We start from the raw sequence: 24,002 nt of genomic DNA, 5'->3' as shown, positions 1-24,002 counted from the left end.
TCTTCACTGGATTATTTGTTTTTGGGGTGTTGAATTTGATAAGTTCTTTATAGATTTTGGATACTAACCCTTTGCCCATACTGATATGTCATTTGCAAATATCTTCTCCCATTCTGTCAGTTGCTTTTTAGTTTTGTTGATTGTTTCCTTTGCTGTGCAGAAACTTTCTATATTGGTGAGGTCCCAATAGTTCATTTTTGCTTTTGTTTCCCTTGCCACTGGAGACATGTCTAGTAAGAAGTTGCTGTGGCTAATGTCAAAGAGGTTGCTGCCTGTTTTCTCCTCTAGGATTTTGATGGTTCCCTGTCTTACATTTAGGTCTTTCATCCCTTTTGAGTTTACTTTTGTGTATGGTGTAAAAAAGTGGTCCAGGTTCATTAAGATTGAATTTTTAAGTAATCTCCACACCCAATACAGGGCTCAAACTTACAACCTTGACATCAAGAGTCACATGCTCTACTGACTGAGCCAGGCAGGCACCCCTCTTAATTTTTTATCTTACTTACCTGGAGCATCTACTTAAGGTGCTACCTTTCAAACACTGAAAGAAAACATCTAAAAGTCTTCTATCTCCAGAACTTCCTTTGGCAGTGTATTGATCCTCAGCATTAAATGTTAAGAGATGAGAAGTGCCTGGCTGGCTCAGTCAGTGGAGCATGCAACTGTTGGTCTCAGGGCTGTGATTTCGAGCCCCACATTGGGTGTGGAAATTACCTAAATCTTTAAAAAAATGTTAAGAGCTACGTGTACTTAAAAGAGTGCCATTTCGTGGCTGGCCTTGATGTTGTAATTATGGAATAATGTCATCATAAATAGAAGCTTTAAAAAAATAATTCAACAGATAATTATTGAGGAACTTCTATGGGCCAGATATTATTCTACACAATTCAAAGTTAATGATTTGAAGGGCTCCTGGGTGACTTAATTGGTTGAGCATCTGACTGTTGGTTTCAACTCAGGTCATGATCACACAGTTTTGTGGGTTTGAGCCCTGCGTTGGGCTCTGTGCTGGCAGCACGGAGCCTACTTGGGATTCTCTGTCTCCCTCTCTCTCTGCCTTTCCCCTGCTCACTCTGTGTCTCTCAAAATAAATAAATAAACTTAAAAAAAAAACTTAAAAAAAACAAAATTAATGATTTGAAACAAAGATTAAAGAATTGCACATTTTTAGATTACCCGGATGTTCACAAAAATAAAACAAAACCTGAGACTGACTACTTTGAACATTTGTTTGAGCATTTGTTGTACTTCCCAAAAATATAATTATTTCTATTTAAAAAGAAATCGTAGACTCCCTGTCTTTTAGCTTAGCTGCATTCACATTTAAAAATAGTTTCCCATATACTGGAATTAGTTGGCAGAGCACAATATTCAAATTACATAGATAACTTACCCCTCAAATAAATAATCTCTGTTCTTGGACAGGTTTTCAAATGAGAGTGTACAAAAATTGAGTCTGTCAGCTGCTATGCCACTGACATTCTTTTAAGTGGTCACTATATCTCTTTATTTGAGGCTATACCTAAAATGGTCTTTGGAGGTCAGCTTTGTTTTATCATTTGGCATGAAGTTGATGTCCCCTGGGGTTTGCCAGTTGGTGCCTCCATTTCACTGTAGTGGGACCCTTCCTCCTAGGTTGCTGACGCCTGCTGCCAGGAGATGATATAGTGAGTGCTAGGCTCAGCCAGTGAGAGGCCTACTCACTTGACAAGGCTGGTGCACAGTGGTATGTGACATCTATATTTATAAACCGCAGTGCATTATTTCCCAGTTTGGAGATGGTTGTCTCTTCCTTTGTCCTCTCTTTTCCTGTTCTCATTTATATTACTTGTCATGAGCCCTGGGGGAAAAAATTAGGGGTGAAATTACAATTTAAGTGGAAAAAATATGTTACATTTATTTGGGTTTTAGTACTTTCATTCAGCAAACATTTGTCAAACAGTAACTATCTGCTGGAGACAAAGCTGGGTGCTGGAAATAGCAATGCTATCTCCAAGGACTCTTGGTCAGTCTTTAGGAAAGATAGACATGGGCTGGACTCTTAGGAGCTCCTGTGCTAGTTGCTTTGAGGCAGGTATTTAATGGTTTACTGAAAGCCTCTGCCTGAAGCAGTCTAGGAGAGGTGGGGGTGGGGGGGTGGTCACTTAGGTTTTGAGCAGAGCTTAAAAGACGAGTAACTACTCTGACACATTGACAAGCAAGGGAGAACATTGCAGGTAGAGAGAAGTGTATGTACAAATCCTAGGCCTTAGTAGAGCAATGAATGTTCAATTAACTATAGGTAATGAATCAGAGTAGATTAAGTACAGAGTGAAAGGGGGCAGAGTAGGTAGGGGAGATAAAACAATGAAAAAGGAAGGATAGATCATAAATGTTACGTATACGTCACAGTGAGTATATTTTTTTTTTTTTTTCCTCAGAGAGAGCAAGCAGGGCAGAAGGGCAGAGGGAGAGAGAATCTTAAGCCCGCTCCACACTCAGCATGGAGCCCAATGTGGGGCTCGATCCCACAATCCTGGGATCATGACCTCAGCTGAAATCAGGAGTCAGACTGAGCCATCCATCTGCTCCAGTATATCTTTTATCTGTAGGAAATGGAGAGCCACTGAAAATTTATGAATAAAAGGACATGATCAGGATTTTTAAAAGATCATTCTGAGATCTACCTATGAGATAATTGGAGGCAGAGAGACCAACCAGGAGACCATGACATTCCTGTCTTACTGAAATGAAGAGTTAATTATACTTATTAGTATACTGCTCTTGTCCAAATGTGTCATCATTAAGTGCCTTTAATCCCTAGCACCCCAAGATGGTAATGACTGTCAGGTCTTAAGCAAACATTTGCTGTGGTTTGTCCCTAGTGTGTCTTCAGTGGTAGTGCCTTTCAGCACATGTCTGTAATGTTGGAGTTATTATTTTGAGTTTTTCAGTATTCAATCATCTTTAAAATGTTGATCTTTAGAAATAATATTTTTCATATTTCCTTTCTACTTATACCAATCTTATAAGTTTTAAGAGTCCTATATCAATCATTCTCCTTCCTGAGGAGTTTTAAACACCCTTTTGGCTTCTTCAGAGTGTCATTAAATTATTCCCTTTTAATTCATCTTTGATCATTTACTTTACAGAGTGTGATATAGGGGCTAATCTGTCAGTCCAAAGACATTTTTAAGTGGGGAGACAGTAAAGAGATAGAGTAAGGAAGCTCAAAAAGAGGGGAAAGTAAGGTTTGAATGCAGTTTAGTCAAACGTATTTGTCCAAAAGAACTTTTTTAGTTTATAGCAAGGCAAGATTTAGAACCCAATATATTTTTTTTTCTGTTTAGAGAGCTGGTATGCCACAAAAATGTAGAGTATGTGATGTTATATCAGGACTGCTGAAAGCTGAGCTTAGTGTCTGGTCCCAGAGGCTTGAGAGGAATGTACAGGATTAAAAGTTTAAAATAAAAACAGCCAAGATACCAAGCTTTTAAAACACTGACCCTGATGACTGGAATTCAGTTAGGAGAACTTGTCTTTCTTAGGGAAAAAAATAAAAACACGAGACACTTGTAGACGTGGGAGAATGGGTTGACCTATTTGCACGGGCTGTGGAATGCTCATGGTTTCATTGGAAATGCAGAAGTTTCTGAGTCTCATGTGGAATCTCCACAGCTCCCAGGAGATCTTTGCGAAGAGGAACCACTATTAACTTTCTTTATTTCCTTGCTGCCTTGGCTGTCCATTTTCATTTTGGAGTGATGAGCAACTCTTCTGACTCTGCATCCATCAGTCGGTAGCCGTTTCCTGCCCAGCTACTGTGTGTGTCACATTGCACCAGGTTCTGAGGGCGTGTAAAAAAATACACATGTTGTAAAAGGCTAAAAATGCCATAATAGAGCAAAAAGTGCTAAGACAGCAAGAGGAAGAAGTGAGGGTTCCCAGTCTGGAGGGGAGGGGTAGAGAATAGGGAGGCTTCAGTGGAGAAGGGCCATCTGAGCTGGGCTACAACAGAATACCTTTACTACAGCAGAGGCGTAGAAAAAAAATTTTGGAGCATATTCAAAGAACAGGAAGCGAGTGTTCATGTGGGAAAGTTGATGAGAAATAGTGATAGATAAGACTGAGAGCCTTGACCAGCTTGCTGAGGAGTTTGGACCTTGTTCTATAGGTGGCGGAAAGTGGCATGATCAGCCCTCTTCCACCTCCTCTGATAAGAATTAAAGAGCTGCTGATTGTGATAGACTTTGTCTCACTTGATAGTTCTGAGGTCTTTTTTTTTTTTTTCTTTTTAAGTACTTTGGGAACTCATTCCTTCCATGTCTGCAATTATTTTTGGTTGTTCTGATTTGGAGAAATTGGTAGAAAATGACACCCATAAAGTTTCTTCTAGGGATGTGGAAAGGGCAAGAATAAGTTTGTGTTTCTAGTTTTTCCATTTATTCATTAATACCTTCCTTCCTTTTTTTCTTCCTTTTTTTCCTTCTTTCCTTCCATTCTCCTCAGCCAGATTCTTTGCTTGATCCTGGGTATGCAAATGAGACCCAGTGTCTGCCGTCAGTGAGCAACACCAGTGGGGAATTTAGACAGGGGCACAAGTCAAGTATTGTCAGTACTTGGAGAGAAGTGTTCACAGGATATATATGAGGTCCCAAGAAAAAGAGGTCAATTTCGGGGAGTAGAATAAGAAACACTTCTCAGAGGCAGAATGTTTAAAGATGAGAGGAGAGGGAAACCATTCCTGGAAGAGGGTTAGCGTAAATGGAGATTCAGAGCATGAAGTAGCCAAGAGTGCTAAGGAAACTGCAAGCAAGTTGGTAGCTCTGACTTAAGATGCAAGATGAAATGCTACAAGAAAAATAGGTACAGCCAGGGCTGGGTCGTGAAACGCTTGCTTTCTGTGCTTGAGCAAAGAAAACTCTGTTCTCAGGATCAAGTCCAAATTCTCAATGACAAATTTTTTAAGTAGAGGAGTGCCACAATCAGCTTTGGTGTTCAAAAAAAAAAAAAAATCTCTGTAATGGCCAGCGTGGTGAGGGAGGCAAAACTAGAGACAGTGATAACAGGGGACTGTCACAGTAGTCAAGCACAGACGATAAGGTGCTGGTGCAGTTCACTGCTTGTAAGCCTTCTCCATCACACCTCATCTCTGAGAGGTCTGGGTCAACAAGTGGAAAGTAAAGGTTTGTTTGAAAGCCTATTTCTGTCATGTTGTGAATAAACTATGTTCTGACTTCTCACATTAACTGAGGTAAAATAGGGCTGGGGCAGCTCTGGGAAGAAGGCTCACTATCATCACAGGAAGAGTACAATTAATACCGAGCCCCTCCATCCCTGGTGATGTTAAGGGCACAGAGAAATGGGAAGAAGTGACTAGAAACTGGATTTATGGTAGTTTCTAAGAATGAATTGTCGATTGGGGCGCCTGGGTGGCGCAGTCGGTTAAGTGTCCGACTTCAGCCAGGTCATGATCTCGCAGTCCGGGAGTTCGAGCCCCGCGTCGGGCTCTGGGCTGATGGCTCAGAGCCTGGAGCCTGTTTCCGATTCTGTGTCCCCCTCTCTCTCTGACCCTCCCCCGTTCATGCTCTGTCTCTCTCTGTCCCAAAAATAAATAAACGTTGAAAAAAAAATTAAAAAAAAAAAAAAAGAGTGAATTGTCGATTTTCTTTATTGAGATATAATTTACATACCATAAGATTCAGAGGGTGCAATTCCATGAGTTTTAGTAGAACTTTACAACCATCACCAGTATCTAATTCCGGCACATTTTTATCACCCTAAACAGAAACCAGTCTCTCTCCATTTCCATTCTCCGCATCCTATAGCAGTCACTAATCTACTTTCTGTCTGTAGGGATTTACATATTTCTGGATATTTCATGTAAGTGGAATCATACCATATGTGGGCTTTTGTGACTGGCTTCTCTCACTTAGCATATTTTTAAGGTTCATACAGGTTGTAGCATGTATCAGCACTAATTTTCTTTTTATGGCTGAATATTCCTTTGTTTATCCATGCATCAGTTGATGGACATGTGGGTTGTTACTCCTTTTTGGCTATTAGGAATAATGTTACTAAGAATATTTATGTGTAAGATTTTATGTGGACATATGTTTTCACTTCTCTTGGATATATATGTAGGAGTGGAAATCCAGGATCACGTAGTAACTTGGTTTTACTTTTTGAGTAACTACCAAACTATTTTCCAAAGTGATTGCACCATTTTAGAGTCCTACTAGCAATGTGTGAGGGTTTGAATTTCTCCATATCCTCACAAACACTTGTCCATCTTTTTTATTAGAGCTGACTTAGTAGATGTGGAGTGGTCTCTCATGGTTTTGGTTTTGGTTTTGGTTTGCATTTACCTAATGGGTAGTGATGTTGAGCATCTTTCTATGTGCTTATTGGCCATTTGTTTACCTTCTTTGGAGAAATGTCTGTGCATACCCTTTGCCCACTTGTAATGGGTTTTTTATCTTTTTATTATAAATTATTTACAAATTCTGGATATAAGTCTCTTACCAGATACATGATTTGCACATATTTTCTCCCATTCTGTGGGTTGTCTTTTCACTTTCTTAAAGTTGTCCTTTGAAGCACGAAAGTTTTTAATTTTTATGAATTCCAATTTATTATTTTTTTGCTTGTGCTTTTAGGTGTCATATCTACAAAATCATGACCTAATCCAAGGTTGAAAGTGTATTCCTATGTTTTATTCTAAGAGTTTTATAGTTTTCATTCTTATGTTGAGATGTTTGCAATATTTTGAGTTACTTTTCGCATATACTATAAGGTAGGAGTTCAACGTCATTCTTTTGCATATGGATATCCAGGTGTTCCAGCACTATTTTTTGGAAAGACTGCTATTTCCCTATTGAATTGTCTTGGTGTCCTTGTTGGAAATTAGCCATAAATATATAGGTTTATTTCTAGACTTTCAATTCAGTTCCACTCATCTTTATTTCTATTCTTAGTACACACAATCTTTTTTTTTTTAATTTTTAATTGAAGTATCATTGACATACAATATTTATATTAATTTTAGGTGTACAACATAGTGATTCAACATTTATATACATACAAAATGCTCACCTGTGGGGGATAAGCTTAGGAATCCCCCGGGCTTACCCCAATGGGTTAACAAGGCATAAAGAAATACAAAGTCATAAAATGCTTACATCCGAGTTTGGGTAGACCAAATTGGCACCCCAGGAATAGGGGCGGCAAAGACACCCCAAAATAGAAAGGGGGTGCAGAGCCCCTAGACTAGAGAGGGTGGGGCAAAGCCCCAAAATAGGAATGGGCCACAAAGGTGCCCAATACATAGGTATATGAAATAAACAAGATTAGATATTCAGGGTGGAAGCACCCCCAATATAGTACTATAGCAGAAAAGCTGCTTTCACAGGAGGATAGGGCCAAGTTAAGTAAATTGGTGAATTGGACTGTGGACCACTGTGCTGCAGGCCAAGCAGCTCAGAGCGCAGATGGTTCACAAAAGAAAAGGTGCCTTATTAACCCTGAGGTTATTTCCCCTATATGTCTCATCCCCTAGGCTAGTAAAGATAAACAGGCACGGCGCCTCCTGTCTGCCATTAACAACCATCTACCCATCTGCTCGGTGCCAGGATTTTGTTTTATATTGACCCAAACCCCAAACACTGTATATCTTTTCCCTCATGTCCCCAAGTTAATGTTCACAGTTTCTTTGTCTCTTTGTGCGTGCCCATCATATTTGTAAGCCTTCTGATCTTAATAAATACAGGGCAAGGACCCTTATTTGGGGCTTTTGTGTTTTCCCAGACATCAGCCATCTCTCGCTTTAATCCTGCATCTGCTCTTTTGCTGGCCAAAAGAGAACTTTAGACTTAGAGTCTATGACACTCACCAAGTGTAGTTACCATCTGTCATCATATAAAGTTATTACAATATTATTGACTACAGGGGCACCTGGGTGGCCCAGTCAGTTAAGCATCTTACTCTTGGTTTCATCTCAGGTCATGATCTAGTGGTTCATGAGTTCAAGTCCCGCATCAGGTTCTGTACTAACAGCACAGATCCTGCTTGGGATTCTCTCTCCCTTTCTCTCTGCCCCTCCCCTGCTTGCATGCCATCTCTCTTTCTATCCCTCAAAAATAAACATTTTTTTAAATGGCCATTTACAGTATTATTGACTACATTCACTATGCTGTATTTTTCATCTCTGTGACTATTTTATAACTGAAAGTTTGTACCTCTTAATCCCTTTCACCTGTTTTGCCCATTCCCCCAACACACAGTACATACAATCTTGATTACTTTAGTTTTGAAGTAAGTTTTGAAATCAGGAAATGTGAGCTCTCCAACTTTTTCTTTTTCAAGATGTTCTTTGCTTACTCTAGTTCCATTGTATTTCCATATGAATTTTAGTATCATTCTGTCAATTTCTGCAAGAAAACCAGCTGGGATTTGATAGGGATTACATTAAATCTTCAGAACAATTTGGAGAGTATTTCCATCTTAACATATTAAGTCTCTGATACGTGAACATAAGATGTCTTTCCATTTATTTAGGTCCTTAATTTCTTCAATGCTGTTGGGTAGTTTCCAGTGCATAAGTCTTGCCTTTCTTTTGTTAAGTTTATTCCTAAATACTTTATTGTTTTTGATGATATTATAAATGGAATTGTTCTTTAATAATAATTTTTTGATTGTTCATTGCTAGTGTATAGAAATACAATTGTTTTATACAGATCTTATATCTTGCAACCTTGCTGAATTGATATATTAGTTCTAATAATTTTTTGTGAATTCCTTAGGCTTTCCTATATGCAAGATTATGTTACCTTTGAAAACAGATAATTTTACTTCTTCTCCAATCTGGATGTTTTTGTTTCTTTTTCTTTCCTAATTGCCCTGGCTAGGCCTTTCAGTGAAATGTAGAATAGAAGTGACAAGAATGGAAATCCTTGTTTTATTCCTGATCTTAGTGGGGAAATACCGAGTTTTTTACCATTGAGGATGATGTTTGCTTTGGGGCTTTCGTAGGTGCCCTTTATCAGGTTGAGAACGTTCTCTCCTTTGCCCAGTATGTTCAGTGTTTTGTCATGGAAAGGTGTTGGATTTTCTCAAATGCTTTTTCTACATCTATTAAAGTGACCATGTAAGGTTTTTTCCCCTCCTTTATTCTGTTTGCGTGGTGTATTCCATTGATTAACTTTCAGATGTTAAAACCAAGCATGCATTCCTGGGACAAATCTAAGTTTGTCATGGTGTATAATCCTTTTTATATGTTGCTATATTCAGTTTGCTAGTATTTTGCAAAGATTTCTGTGTCTGTATTCATAAGGGATATTAGTGTCTAGTTTTCTTATGAATGCCCTTGTCCGATTTTGATGTGTAGGTAATACTGGCTTCATAGATTTCAAGCTGGGAAATGCTCCCTCCCCTTCTATTTTTGGAAGAGTTTGTGCAGGATTGATATTAATTCTTCTTCAAACATTTGCTAGAATTCATCAATGAAGCCATGTTGCCCTGGACTTTCCTTTGTGGGAATATTTTAAATTAATAATTCAGTATCTTTTCTTGTTATAGGTACCTCTGTAAGTTTACCACTTAATTCTCTTTCAGCTCTAATTTATTCTTTTAGTCATTCAAGAAACATTATTGAACATCTTTTACATCCAGGCCCTGTCCTGATATAGAGGATACAATAATGAATAAAGCAAAGTCCTGGCCTTCTTAACATTCTCATTTTTCTTTGTCTCTCTCCTTCTTATGCTGTGTGTGTGTGTGTGTGTGTGTGTGTGTGTGTGTGTGTGTGTATACATTTTTTTGTTTGTGTTTATATGCAATATAGTTCTGTTCCTTACAAAAAAAATATCTATTTGCTACATGCCATTGGTGGAGAAAGGTAGACCTTAGGTTTGCTGTATGTATTGTGTTAATTTGTATAAACTTCTGGGTGTTCTTGGAGAGAGCTGCATGAATGGGAAATGGACTATATTGTCATTACCATCACAGTTTATATTTGTGCCCACCCTTGGCATTGCTACAAGGACATGATTTTCATAAAAACAAACCACCATCTTTATTCATTATCACTCTCAGGTCCGTGCAGTGCCTTCTATTCTATCTGACCTTCAGTAGGAGCATGTATTAGTTTCATAGGGCTGCTGTAACAAACTTCCATGAAGTAAGTGCCTGAAAACAAGAGAAATTTATTCTCTCGCAGTTTTGGAGGCTAGAAGTCTAAAATCCAGCTGTTAGCAAGGCCATGGTTTCTCTGAAGCTCTGGATAGAACCCTTTGCTTCTTCTCCCTAGCATCTGGTGGTGCCATTGATCCTTGACATCCTTGGCTTGCTGCTGCATTGTTCCACTCTCTGCCTCTGTTGTCACATGGCATACTCTCTTTTGTCTCTTTTTACATGATGTTTTCCTCTTTATATGAGGGCACCAGTCATATTGGGTTAAGGCCTACCCTAGTGACCTGATCTTAACTTGATTACCTCTGCAACGACTCTATTTCTAAATCAGGTTACATTCACAGGTACCAGGGTTTATGACTTCAGCATTTGGGGGGAGAGAACATAATTCATCCCATAACAGAGCATTATATCTCATTCTGAGATAGTTAATGGAGGCCTCATTATTTTAATAACATTACTAATTATAACAACTGTTATAAAAAGTTCCATAGTGTATTTCTCTTTCTTTAAAAAATAATGTTGGGGCACCTGGATGGCTCAGTCAGTTAAGTGTCTGACTTCAGCTCAGGTCATGATCTCACAGTTCACAAGTTCAAGGCCTGCATTGGGCTCTGTGCTGACAGCTCAGAGCCTGGAGAGAGAATCCTTCGGATTCTGTCTCTCTCTCTCTCTCTCAAAAATGAATAAAAAACATTTAAAAAAAATAATAATATGTCTCTCTCCATTATACAATAAGCCCAAAAGGTGTCATTGATCACACATGTGTATGTTTTTTTAGTATAGTTGGCGCACAATATTACTTTAGTTTCAGGTGTACAACATAGTGATTCAACAAGTTTATACGTTATGCTTTGTTCACAAGTGTAGCTACTGCCTCTCACCATACATCACTGTTACAGTGTCATTGACTTTCTTTCTTATGTCTTGCCTTTTGTTCCATGACTTATTCATTCCACAAATGGAACCCTGTATCTCCCACTCCCCCTCACCATTTTGCCCATTCCCCCACTCCCCTTCCCTCTGGCAACCATCAGTTGTTCACTGTATTTATAGGGCTCATTCTGCTTTTTGTTTGTTTAAATTTGGGTTTTTGTTTTGGGAGGGTTAGATTCCACTTATGTATGAAATTGTGTTACTTGTCTTTGTCAGTTTTATTTCACTTGGCATAATACCCTTTGTGTATTATGCTATCTTTGGTTAAATACCCATGTGCAATTACTGGACTGTACAGTATTTCTATTTTTTTTAATGTTTATTTATTTTTGAGAGAGAGGGAGAGGCAGAGAGAGAGGAAGAGAAGGAGACAGAGGATCCAAAGCAGGCTCTGCACTGACAGCAGAGAGCCCGATGTGGGGCTCCAGCTCACAAGTTGCGAGATCAGGATCTGAGCCAAAGTCAAACACTTAACTGACTGAGCCACCCAGCCGCCCCTGCTTTTTCTATTTTTAATTTTTTGAGGAACCTCCATACTGTTTTCCCACAGTGGCTACACCAATTTACATTCCTACCAACCAGTGCAGGAGGGTTCCTTTTTCTCTGCATCCTTGCCAAGATGTCATTTCATGTCTTTCTTATTTTAACTGTTCTAACAGGTGTGAGGTGATATCTCATTGGTGTTATGATTTGCATTTCCCTGATGATAAGTGATGTTGAGCGACTTTTCTTGTGTCTGTTGGCCATCTGTATGTCTTCTTTGTACATTCAGTCCTCTGATCATTTTTTAGTTGGATTGTTCGGCTTTTTGTCATTGAGTTGTAGAAGTTCTTTATATATTTTGAATATTAACCCCTTATGAGATACATCCTTTGCAAATACCTTCTCCCATTCAGTAGGTTACCTTTTTGTTCAATTGATGATTTTCTTTGCTGTGCAAAAGATTTTTGTTTTATTTTGGTGTAGTCCCAGTAGTTTATCTTTGCTTTTGTTACCTTAGGAAGCATATCTAGAAAAATATTACTATAGCTCTCACATTTAGGTTTTTAATTCATTTTGAGTTTATTTTTGTGCATGGTGTTAAAAGGTAGTCCAGTTTCATTCTTTTACAGGTAGCTGTCCAGTTTTCCCAGCAACATTTATTGAAGAGACTGTCTTTTCCCCGTTTTATATTCTTGCCTCTTTCATCATAGATTAATTGATCATATAATTGTGGGTTTGTTTCTGGGTTCTCTATTCTGTTCTGTTGATCTGTGTCTATTTTTGTGTCAGTACCATAATGTTTAGATTTGCAGTGCAATTAAAAAAAATTTTTTATTATATTTATTTATTTTGAGAGAGAGAGGCACAGAGTGCAGGTGGGGAGGAGCAGGCTCCAGGCTCTGAGCTGTCAGCGCAGAGCCCAATGCAGGGCTCAAACTCACAAGTGTGAGATCATGACCCAAGCCGAAGTCAGATGCTTAACTGACTGAGCCACCCAGGCACCCCTGCAGTATAATTTGAAATCTGAAATTTTGATACTTCCAGATTTGTATTTCTTTCTCAAGATTACATTGGCTGTTTGGGGTCTTCTGTGGTTCCATACAAATTGTAGTATTATTTGTTTTTGTTCTGTGAAAAATAATGTTGGTGTTTTAATAGGGATGGTATTGAATCTATAGATCCCTTTGGCTAATAGGGACATTTTAACAATAATAATTCCTCAGATTCATGAGCATGGAATATCTTTCCATTTGTGTGTGTCTTGTGTTATAGTTTTCAGAGTACAGGTCTTTCACCTCTTTGGTTAAGTTTATTCCTAAATTTTTGGTGCAATTGTAAATGGAACTGTCTTCTTAATTTCTCTTCCTTCTACTTTGTTATTAGTATATAAAAGATAGAAGCACTACTGATTTCTGGGTATTACTTTTGTATCCTACAACTTTACTGAATTCATTTATTACTTCTAGTTGTTTTTTGGTGGAGTCTTTAAGATTTTCTATGTATAGTATCATGTCATTTGCAAATAGTGACAGTTTAACTTCTTTACCAACATAGATGCCTCTTATTTCTGTTCTTGTCTGATTACTGTGGCTAGGATTTCCAGTACTATGTTGAATAAAGAGGCAAGAGTGGACATCCTTGTCTTTTCCCTATCATGTTGAGGTATGTTTCCTCTAACCCTACTTTGTTAAGAGTTTTTATCATGAATGGATGTTGAGTTTTGGCAGATGCTTTTTCTGCATCCGTTGACTTGATCATATGATTTTTATCCTTCATTTTATTGATGTGGTATATCACATTGAGTGATTTGTGAATATTGAACCACCTTGCATCCCCAGGATGAATGGCACCTGATCATGGTGAATGATTTTTTAATGTATTGTTGAATTCAGTTTGCTAATATTTTGTTGATGATTTTTACATCTATGTTCATCAGGAATATTGGCTCATACTTTTCTTCCTTTTTTTTTTTTTTTTTGGTGTCTTTGTTTGGTGTTGGTATCAGGGTGATGCTGGCCTTATAGAATGTATTTAGAAGCTTTCCTTCTTTTTCTATTTTTTAGAATAGTTTGAGAAGAATAGGTATTAACTCTTCTTTAAATGGTTGATAGAATTCACCTGTGAACCCATCTGGTCCTGGACTTCTGCTTTTGGTAGTTGTTTTTATTACTGATTCAGTTTCATTACCTATAGTCAATCTGTTGAGATTTTCTATTTCTGGTTCAGTTTTTGAAGATTATATGTTTCTAGGAATTTATTTCTTGTAGGTTAATTTGTTGACATATAACTTTTTGTAGTATTCTCTTATATTCCTTTGTATTTCTGTTGTATCAGTGTTACTTCTCTTTTGTTTCTGATGTTATTTACTCAGGTCCTTTCTGTTTTTTACTTAATAAGTCTGGCTAAGGGTTTATCACATTTGTTTATCTTCAAAGAACCAGCTCTTGGTTTCATTGATTTCTTTCTTTTTCTTTCTCTCTCTCTCTCTCTCTTTTGTGTGTGTGTGTGTGTGTGTGTGTGTGTGTGTGTGTGTCTATACATTTATTTCTGCTCTAATCTTCAGTATTTCCTTCTTTCTATTTACCTTGGGTTTTGTTTGTTCTTTTTCTAGTTCCTTTAGGTGTAAGGTTAGATTTTTTTATTCAAGCTTTTTCTTATTTCTTGAGGTAGGTAGGCCTGTATTGCTATGTATTTTCCTCTTAGAACTTCTTGTGCTGTGTCCCAAAGATTTTGGGCCATTTTTGTTTTCATTTTCACACATGTGTATTTTATTGTCATCCAAAGGCAGGTGCTAGAAAGGAAGTAGAGATGATTGGTTCTATAACTAGGGCTTGTAAGAGATGTCCAAAAGTAGTATCACTCAAATCATAGTTTATATACCTTCAAAATAAAATAGAAAGTCATAAGACTTTGTGAAGGATGTTTGGAACAGCAGTTGACTACTAATATGTATTGTTCCCTTTATCCCAATCACAAGAATTATACATAGACCAGTTTAAGACTAGTGCTAGAATCCATCTCTAGAGTGAAATAAAATAACATGTTTATGAAATTGTATTCATATGTGTTGGATTGAAAATGACAAGTGCTATATACAATATAGGGTAACTTTGGAACCAGGTTAAAAGAACAGAATAGTATCTTTTGATACTAGTGGTTCCATTGCTAGTTTCCATTGTTTTTTAAAATGCTTCCAAGTGTTTTCTAATCCACAAATGTTTTCATCTCTACCCTGTCACAATGTAATTATTTGAGTGTCTGTCACCCCTTCATATTCTAGTGTAGTAAAAATCAGCAATCTTGAGGGCAGGAGTGGAGAACTGAAGTGTTGTTGTTGTTGTTGTTGTTGTTACAACCCATTACCTTGTTCCTCTGGCACATGCTGAGACATGCTGAGACATTGCTCACATTTTATTGCTCCCACAAGTCTTAGACTTTTACCTATTTGTTCTTTGGTTGCTTTTCTTCAACCATTTTGAATTAAGGCATTGACTTCTTATATTGTCATGGCCACCTCCTTAAGTTCCTTATTTCTCCTTAACTTTCAATTATGTAACAAGAATAAAAACTTAACTATTATTTCTTTCTTTCTTTTAAAACAATACAGGGCAATCTAGAGCAGCCATGATACCACCCAAGCATCCACGGCAGCCTAAGGGAACTTTGGATGATGCTGTTGTCTTTAGTGGGAAAACAGATGAAGAAACACCGAATGCTTCCCAACCTACACCACCCCCACTGCCAAAGAAAACGATCATAAGAGCCAATACAGAACCAATCCCCAAAGACCTCCAAAAATCCATGGAAACAAGTCTTTGTGTAATGGCTAATCCCACCTATGATATCGACCCCAACTGGGATGCCAGTAGTGCTGGCTCTTCCATCAGTTATGAACTCAAGGGACTGGACATTGAGTCTTATGACTCCTTGGAAAGACCTTTGCTCAAGGAGAGACCTGTCCCCTCAGCAGCAAACAGTATCTCCAGCTTAACCACTCTCAGTATTAAGGATAGATTTTCCAACAGCATGGAGTCCCTATCCAGCCGGCGTGGTCCCTCTTGCAGACAGGGCCGAGGCATACAGAAGCCACAGAGACAAGCACTTTATAGAGGACTTGAGAATCGGGAAGAAGTGGTGGGTAAAATCCGAAGCCTTCATACAGATGCCTTGAAAAAACTGGCTATTAAATGTGAAGACCTCTTCATGGCTGGACAGAAAGATCAGCTCCGTTTTGGGGTGGACAGCTGGTCAGACTTCAGGCTGACTAGTGACAAACCGTGTTGTGAGGCAGGTGATGCAGTTTACTACACAGCTTCATATGCAAAAGATCCACTTAACAACTATGCAGTCAAGGTAAGAAAATATTATAAATTTGATTTTAATCTTACCCAACACACTGTTATTGGGATGGGTCTGTTCTTTCCTCCATTCTTTTATTCAGCAAAAAGTTATTGATCATCTACCTTACACCAGATATTATAATAAGCAGGGGAGTTACTTACTATCTAAAGGGGAAAACAGATATGTTAAGAGACAGAGTTACAGTATACTGTATTGCTAAGATAGAGGAAGACAGAATTCTGGAAGCTTAGAAGGACTTTAACCCAAACTTTAGAGGTCAGAGAAGTCTTCTGAAAGTAGCTAATCCTTGAGCTGTGATTGTTTGCGAAGGCTACCTATACAAATGGGTCTGTTATGTCCCTTCCACTCCATGTTTCTGTCTTTATTCTCTAGCAAATAAGAGACACTGGTCTGCCCCTGCTCCATAACTGTTCTGCTTCTTGGGAAGACATTTTTACAGAAGAAGGTAACCAATATTTGTTGATGTGCCAGGAACATTATTGGTGTTACATAATTTGATCCTCACATCAAGTTTATGAGGTTAAGATCTTTTTATCCATGTGACGGATGAGGAAAATAAAAGATAGGTGAGCTTACTTGCTTAGGGTCACACACAATTAGTTGAGCTGGAATATGCACACAGATCTCTCTGACTCCATAGCCCAACTTACTTTATCCATTATGTCACATATTAATTTCTTAACTGTAGATTGCCCATTCCAGACAAACCACCTCTTCACAAAAGCTAAAACTATTAACATTAAGAATTCTTGCCCAGTTACATTCACTGTAAATAAGCCATAGGCTTTGTCAATGTAACAGATAAAGCATGATCTTTGTTACATTTCCATTTTCATTTGTCTCAAGCTATTTTTTTTTTATTTCTCTGGATTTCTTCTTTGACCCATTGGTTGTTCAGTAGCATGTTGTCTAATCTCCACAAATTTATGAATTTCCCAGTTTTCTTTGTGTAATTTTTGTGTTAATTTCTAGTTTCATACCATTGTAGTCAGAAAAGATGCTTGATAAAATTTCAGTCCTCTTAAATTTATTAAGACTTGTTTTTTGTCCTAACATGATCTATCTTGGAAAATGTTCCATGTGTGCTTGAGAAGAATGCGTATTCCATTGCTTTTGAATAGAATGTTGGGTATATATCTGTTAAGCCCATCTGTGGGCTTATGTGGTCTAATGTTTCATTTAAGGCTGACGTTTCCCTGTTGATTTTTTTTTTGGGGGGGGGATGTCTGGATGATCTATCCATTGATGTAAGTCTCCTAGTATTATTGTATTGTTGTCAATTTCTTCCTTTAGGTCTGTTAGTATTTGCTTTATGTATTTACGTCCTCTTAATGTTAGTTGCATAAATGTGGACAAATGTTACAGCCTCTTGTTGGTTGATCCTTTCATCATTACGTAACTCGTTTCTTTGTCTCTTATTACAATCTTTGTTTCAAAGTCTATTTTGTCTGATGTAAATTAACATTCTAGCTTTCTTTTGGTTTTCATTTGCATGGAATATCTTTTTCCATCCCTTCACTTTCAGTCTTGTCCTTACCTCTAAAGTGGGTCTCAGGGTGCCTGGGTAGCTCAGTTGGTTAAGCGTCCTACTTTGGCCCAGGTCATGATCTCGCAGTTTGTGGGTTCAAGCCCCATGTTGGAGGGCTCTGTGCTGACAGCTTAGAGCCTAGAACCTGCTTTGAATTCTGTGTCTCCCTCTCTCTCTGTCCCTTGCCTGCTCATGGTGTCTCTCTCTCTCTCTCTCTCTCTCTCTCTCTCTCTCTCTCTCAAGAAATAAATAATAAAACATTAAAAAAATTTTTTTAATAAAGTGGGTCTCTTTAGACAGCATATAGATGGGTCTTTTTTTTTTTTTTTTTTTTTTTTTTTTTATCCATTCAGCCACTCTGTGTCTTTGGATTGGAGAATTTATCTATTTACATTTAAAGTGATTATTGATAGGTCTGTGCTTATTGCCATTTTGTTTATTGTTTCCAGAAAGACTGTTTTTGTAGGTCATCTGTTTCTTCTCCTGATCTCTTACTTTGTGGTTTCTTTAGTGCTATGCTTATTTTCCTTTCTCTTTCTTTTTTGTGTTTTTGTTTTATGGTTACCATGAGCTTGCATATGACAACTTATATCTATAACAGTCTGTTTTAAGTTGGTTGCAGCTTAAGTTTCATCCCATTGTAAAGCTCAAAATTATTCTTCCCTCCACACATTTTGTGGTTTCTTTCATTTTATGTTTTTGATGTCACAGTTAACATCTTTTTATTTTGTGCATCCCTTAACCAATTGTAATCATAATTATTTTTACTAGTTTGTCTTTCTTTTTTAAAAAAATTTTTTTAATGTTTATTTTTGAGAGAGAGAGAGACAGCGTGAGCAGGCAAGGGGCAGAGAGAGAGGGAGACAGAATCCAAAGCAGGCTCCAGGCTCTGAGCTGTCAGCACAGAGCCCTCCAACACAGGGCTCGAACCCACAAACCATGAGATCATGACGTGAGCCAAAGTCAACACTTAACTGACTGAGCCACCCAGGCGCCCCACTAGTTTTGTCTTTCAATCTTTATACTAGTCTCATAAGTGATTGATCCCTACCTTTACTATATATTTACTTTACAAGTGAGATTTATTCTTTAATGTGTGTTCTTGTTACTAATTAGTGCACTTTGTTTTCAACTTAAACAACTTCCTTTGACATTTATTGTAAGGCCAGTTTAATAGTGGTGAACTCCTTCAGCTTTTGCTTGTCTGAAAAACTCTGTCTCTCCTTCACTTCTGAATGATAACTTTGCTAGGTAGAGTATTCTTGGTTGGGAGGTTTTTTGTTCGGTTGGTTGGTTGGTTTTTTGGGGTTTGGTGAGTTTTTTTAGCACTTTGAATATGTAGTGCCACTCCCTTCTAACTTGCAAAATTTTTGCTGAAAAATCTGTTGAGAGTCTTATGGGGGTTCCCTTGTATGTAACAAGTTGTTTTCCTCTTGCTGTTTTTAACATGTTGTCCTTTAACTTGACATTTTAATTGTAATGTGTCTTGGTGTGGGTATCTTTGGGTTCCTCTTATTTGGAACTCTGGGCTTCCTGGATGTCAATGTCTGTTTATTTCCACAGGTTAGGGAAGTTTTCAGTCATTGTTTCTTCAAATAAGATTTCTTTCCCTTTCTCTTTTCTTTTTCTCAGAGCACTATGATGCAGATGTTAGACTATGTGATGTTCTCTACATCCCTTAAGCTATCTTCATTTTTTTTTTCTTTTTTATTTGTTTGGTTTTGCTGCTCTGATTCAGTGAGTAACACTGCCTTATCTTTGAGTTGACTGATCCTTTCTTTTGCTTCATCTAGTCTGCTACTGAACCTGTCTCATGTATTTTTCCATTCAGTTATTGTATTCTTCAGCTCTGTGGCTTCTGTGTGGTACTTTCTTATATTTTCCATCTCTCTGTTGAAGTTCTTTGTGTTCATCCATTTTTCTCCCCATTCATTATAACCATTACTTTGAACTCTTTATCAGGTACATTACTTATCTCCATTTCATTAAGGTTTTTTGTTTTTGTTTTTTTGTTTGTTTTTTTCTGGGGTTTACTTGGTTTTTTCATTTGGAACATATTCCTCTCTTTTTTCATTTAGCTTGAGTCTGCGTTTCCATACAGTAGATGAAACAACCACCTCTCCCAGCCTTAAAGGAGTGGCCTCATGTAGATGAACCTTGTCATTCAATCCTGCCCCAGATCTTTGTCATCTCTCAAACCTTTGTGCCTTTTCAAGCAGGCTATTATATTTTTAATAGCTCCCAGTAGTTGAGAATATGCCAAGACCCATCAGTGTCCCAAGGGGGAGAATCTCAGCACCTAGACTCAGGCTGACTGAAAGCCAGACCTTCAGGCATCAGCTTTTAAAAATAGGCAAATATAAAAAATAAAAATTAAAAATAGGCAAATATATATAATCCTGCGGGACTGCAAACATACGCAGATCTGGAACAGGTGCCCTCTGGGAAGCAGGTACAGAAACCCAGGCTCTAGACAAGAGTATAAGTTTTTTTCTGTGTGATACTGGTAAACTGGAGCATGGCAGAGAGAAAGCACCAACATGGTGTCCATAGCCTATGTTCCTGGAGACCAACTCTACAGGCCACTAAATATGTACCAAACCTGAAGTCTGCCCCTCAGGCCAAAGTTCCAGAACAAGCAAAGAGGACTTCTTCACAGAAAGACTAGGGAGTGTACGACCACTGTCTGTGCAGTGCCCTGAGTAGAAACCTGCCAAGAACTATCTCTCTGCTATAGTCCTAGGAGACCCAGGATTCAAGCCCCCTGGCCACCAGAGCCAGGTGATCAAGGAGCATTTTCTGGACAGCAGCCATATAAACTGGGGCACCAGACAAAAACCAGGGCACCAAATGTGTGTACAGCTCCTGTCCAGGAGACACTGGCACTCTGGGGCATGGCAGAGGGTGAGTAGGAATATAGCACCCTCTCTCTGAGGTCTCTGGAAAGGTGTATGGTCAGCCTCATGATTAGCTAATAGGCCTTCTTCACAGAAAGACCAAGTTCCTGGGTTTGCTACCTCTTGCTCTGCCCTGGGGTTGGTAGCTGTTTAAGACCTTTTTCTCAATTGGTTACAGTCCTGTGAGACCCATGAACCCCACTGACTGCCAGAACCAGATGATAGAGAGGTGTTCCCTGACAGCAATCACAAAACTTGGGGTGTCAGACAGGGGTATAAGCTTTTTTCTGGGTGATACCAATTATTACAGTCCTATGGGACCAGGAACACAAACCCCCCCTGCCTCCAGAGCCACGCAGTCAAAAGGCATCCCCTAGACAGCAGCGATAAAAATCAGGCCACCAGACACACATAAAAGCTCATTCTTTGGGATACTAGTGCCCTGGAGCCTGGCAAAGGGAGAACATAAAGATCATACCTACTAGTCTTTGTCTCTGGAAAGTGTTCCAGCAGGCCCCTAGTTGTATGTTTCAGATTAGATGTCTGCCACTCCACTGGTGCTTTAGTCTCACACCAGTGCTTTAATATAAGCATTTGAGCCTCCTTCACTTTAAGGCAAGGCACAGTTGGCTGCTTCTTGGGTGGGTAAGTCCCAGCATGTAGGCCCTTTAAGAGCGGTTTCTCAGATTGCCACAGTTTTGTGGGTCTCAGGACACAAGCCCTGTTGGGTTTCAAAGTTACATGTTTTAGAGGCTTGTCTCTCAGGTGTATGTCTTAGAAGTTGGGATGCCAGATGTAGGATTTAAATCCCTCACTTCTGAGGGAGAAGCTCCAGGTTTTGAGTTCTCTCCCTGTTATGGGGATACTGCACCAGGGGTGGATTTTATGGCAAGGTTGTGTCCCATTTTCTCCTATCCATGTCAGTGTGGTTTCTTCTTGTTTGCCCAGTCCTCACCCAGCCAGCCTTTGGATTTTTTTTAAAGAGGAAATTGTTAGTAGAGAATAGACTTTGAAGTCCAAAAGATCCTGGGTTCAAGTCCTGGCTCTGCTACTTACTAGCTTTGTCACAAATTGCTACTCTGAGTCTCAGTTTCCTTAGCTTTGGGTCTGTTTGGCTAAAAGAGAATAAAACATCCCTGATAAGTATTCACTCCTTTCCCTCTCCCTAAGTGTCTTCCCTAGGCTACTTTAAAAGGGTAACAATCATTGAGCCTCAATTTCCTCCTCTTTCAGATGTTTACAATGATAATCTGTGGGATTGAGGTTAGGATCAAGGGAGCTAATGCATGTGAAAGAGCTTTTTAAAACACAGAGTTCTAGGTAAATGCGTAATGTTCTCCATTCCCATAGTCCCTTTTTATTGATTCTATTTCCTGGTTCAAAACCAATTAACATATCTAAATGACTTTTACATGTTAATTTGGCTTGGAAAGACCAGATGGTGTCTTAGGAAATTAATGGATAAGGTAAACAATTGGCCTTACCTGTCTATCAAGACAGAATACATATTTGGAGCAGACCTTCAACTGCTGTCTGCAGCTGCAGTGCCCTTACCACTTAACTGTCTGGTGGTGCTAGCAGAGTGACCCTAGGCCCCAGCCCATACTTTGTAAATTAAACTGAGGGATAGACTGCAGAGAGAGGAGCTGGATTTTAGTTAATACATAACTGTTGAGTCTAAAAAGGCATTTTGAGATTCTGTGTAGCACTCAAGAGCTGTTAAGTCAATTGGGGTTATGGTGCCTCATCTATCTTGGGCTTTTATTGCTACAAGATCACCAATCCAGGATGAGTACCTATTTCAGAACAGGGCATTGAACTATCTGTTCTTTCAAAACAATGGAGAAGTAGGGCTTGACTAACTTTATGTATTATTGCGTGCAATCTTGTCTCTTTCCCAAATCAATGGTGTAGTATTGATTTCTTGGCTTGTAATGATGCAGAAGCAATCTCCAAAGAACAGGTGGCAAGTGGTTATACACTGGGAGTTGTTGGCAGGTTTGGGAAAGGATGTTTTATACTAAATGGTGAATATAAATGTGTCTTTGAAGACTGTTTGGGCATTTCTAGAAGTACCCAATTGATTGTACAACCTTAGAGGAATAAACTACCAGGACACTGTGAACCCTACCTTTGCAGAGGTAAGCAAAAGAGACCAGCAGTTGGCTCACACAAACAGGTTTTTACTGTTTGTCTTCTTAAAATATCCCTTCCCATACTGATGGAATTTAGAGTGGCTAACAGGTTTGACTGTCTCTTGAAGAGACTAAAAGGTCTTTAAAACATTGCAAAAGGAAATCAGTGCTAGAATTTAGCAATTTGAAAGCCAAAGGATGCTATCCCCTTAAATGCCAAGTCCACTGCAGTGATAAAAGTACAAAGGTCTTTACTTTGGGTGTTGTCTTAGTTTGTTCAAACTGCTGTAACAAAATACTATATAGATTGGGTGGCTTAAACAATAGAGTTGAATTTTGTCACAGTTCTAAAAAGTGGAAAATTCAAGATAAAGGTTCTGGTTGATTTAGTTTCTAGTGAGAGTTCTCTTTCTGGTTTGCAGATGGCTGCCTTCTCCCTGTGTCCATACATGGCCAAGGGGGGGATGGAGGCTTGGTGTCTCTTTTTCTAGGGATACTAATCCACATCAGGCCTCCTCCTTGATGACCTTAATTACCTCTTTGTAGGCCCTATCTCCAAATATGGTCCAAATGGGGGGTTAAATTGTGTGTTCAGAGACTCAGTTTCCAACGTTGAGGGAAGGTGCACACTTCTAACACAACAGAAAGCAATTTTCAGACACCAAAAGGGCATCCTACAATTCACCGTGATTCAACTTACCTACCTGGAGATAGCACCATGTCTCGCAGGTTAAGGGTTCAGTCTACCAGACTGCCACCTTCTACAAACAGCAGACACCAGTCACAAACCCAAGTCATTACCTGTGCTTCTGACCAACTGGCTGTAAATCAGAGATTCCCACAACCCCTTCCTTGGGTTCAAGTAATTTACTAGATCATCTCATAGAATGCAAAGAAGCATCTTACTAGATCACCAGCTTATTATAAAAGAATATAACTCAAGAACAGCCAGATAGAAGAGATGCATAGAGCAAGGTGTGGGGAAAGGGCACAGAGCTTCCATGTTCTCTCCATGTGCACCACACTCCCCAAATCTCCATGTGTTTACCAATCTCTTCAAACTCTGTCCGTTTGGGGTTTTATGGAGGGTTCATTACATAGCCATGGTTGATTAAATCACTGATGATTGGCTATTGATTCAATTTCCAGGCACTTTCTCCATTGAGGTTGGGGTGGGACTGAAAGTTGCAGCCCTTCAATCATGAGGTTGGTTCCCCTGGCAACCAGCCCCTTCTTTCAGTGGGGTCCATAAGTCACCTTATGAACATAGTAAGAGACACCTTTGTTGCTCTCAATACTTACAAAATTCCAAGGGTTTGGGGAGGTGTGAGTTAAGAACCATGAATGAAGACCATATATATTTGAGAAATATATTCTGATTATCTGGATGACCTTTTCTTATAAATCACAATATCTCAGGGGTTAGCACTTAACATATTAATTTTGGGGACTCAGAATTCAGTCTATAGCATTCTGTCCCTGGCACCCCAAAAT

The 24,002-nt window shown here is 38.8% G+C and overlaps 1 protein-coding gene across 7 annotated transcripts in view; it reads left to right on the top strand.

Moving 5' to 3' along the window:
• Nucleotides 1-24,002, top strand: part of PEAK1 (pseudopodium enriched atypical kinase 1) — a 303,506-nt gene that overhangs the window by 257,638 nt on the left and 21,866 nt on the right. For all 7 annotated transcript variants that reach the window (XM_019832022.3, XM_045058999.1, XM_019832021.3 and 4 more), the window contains one exon: nt 15,194-15,939. In XM_019832022.3, coding sequence (XP_019687581.2) covers nt 15,194-15,939 — 746 coding nt within the window. The remainder of the gene's footprint in view (nt 1-15,193; nt 15,940-24,002) is intronic.

The sequence above is a fragment of the Felis catus genome, chromosome B3 (assembly GCF_018350175.1).
Source record: "Felis catus isolate Fca126 chromosome B3, F.catus_Fca126_mat1.0, whole genome shotgun sequence".
Classification (NCBI taxonomy): Eukaryota; Metazoa; Chordata; class Mammalia; order Carnivora; family Felidae; genus Felis; species Felis catus.
This window is presented reverse-complemented; position numbering and strand designations above follow the sequence as displayed.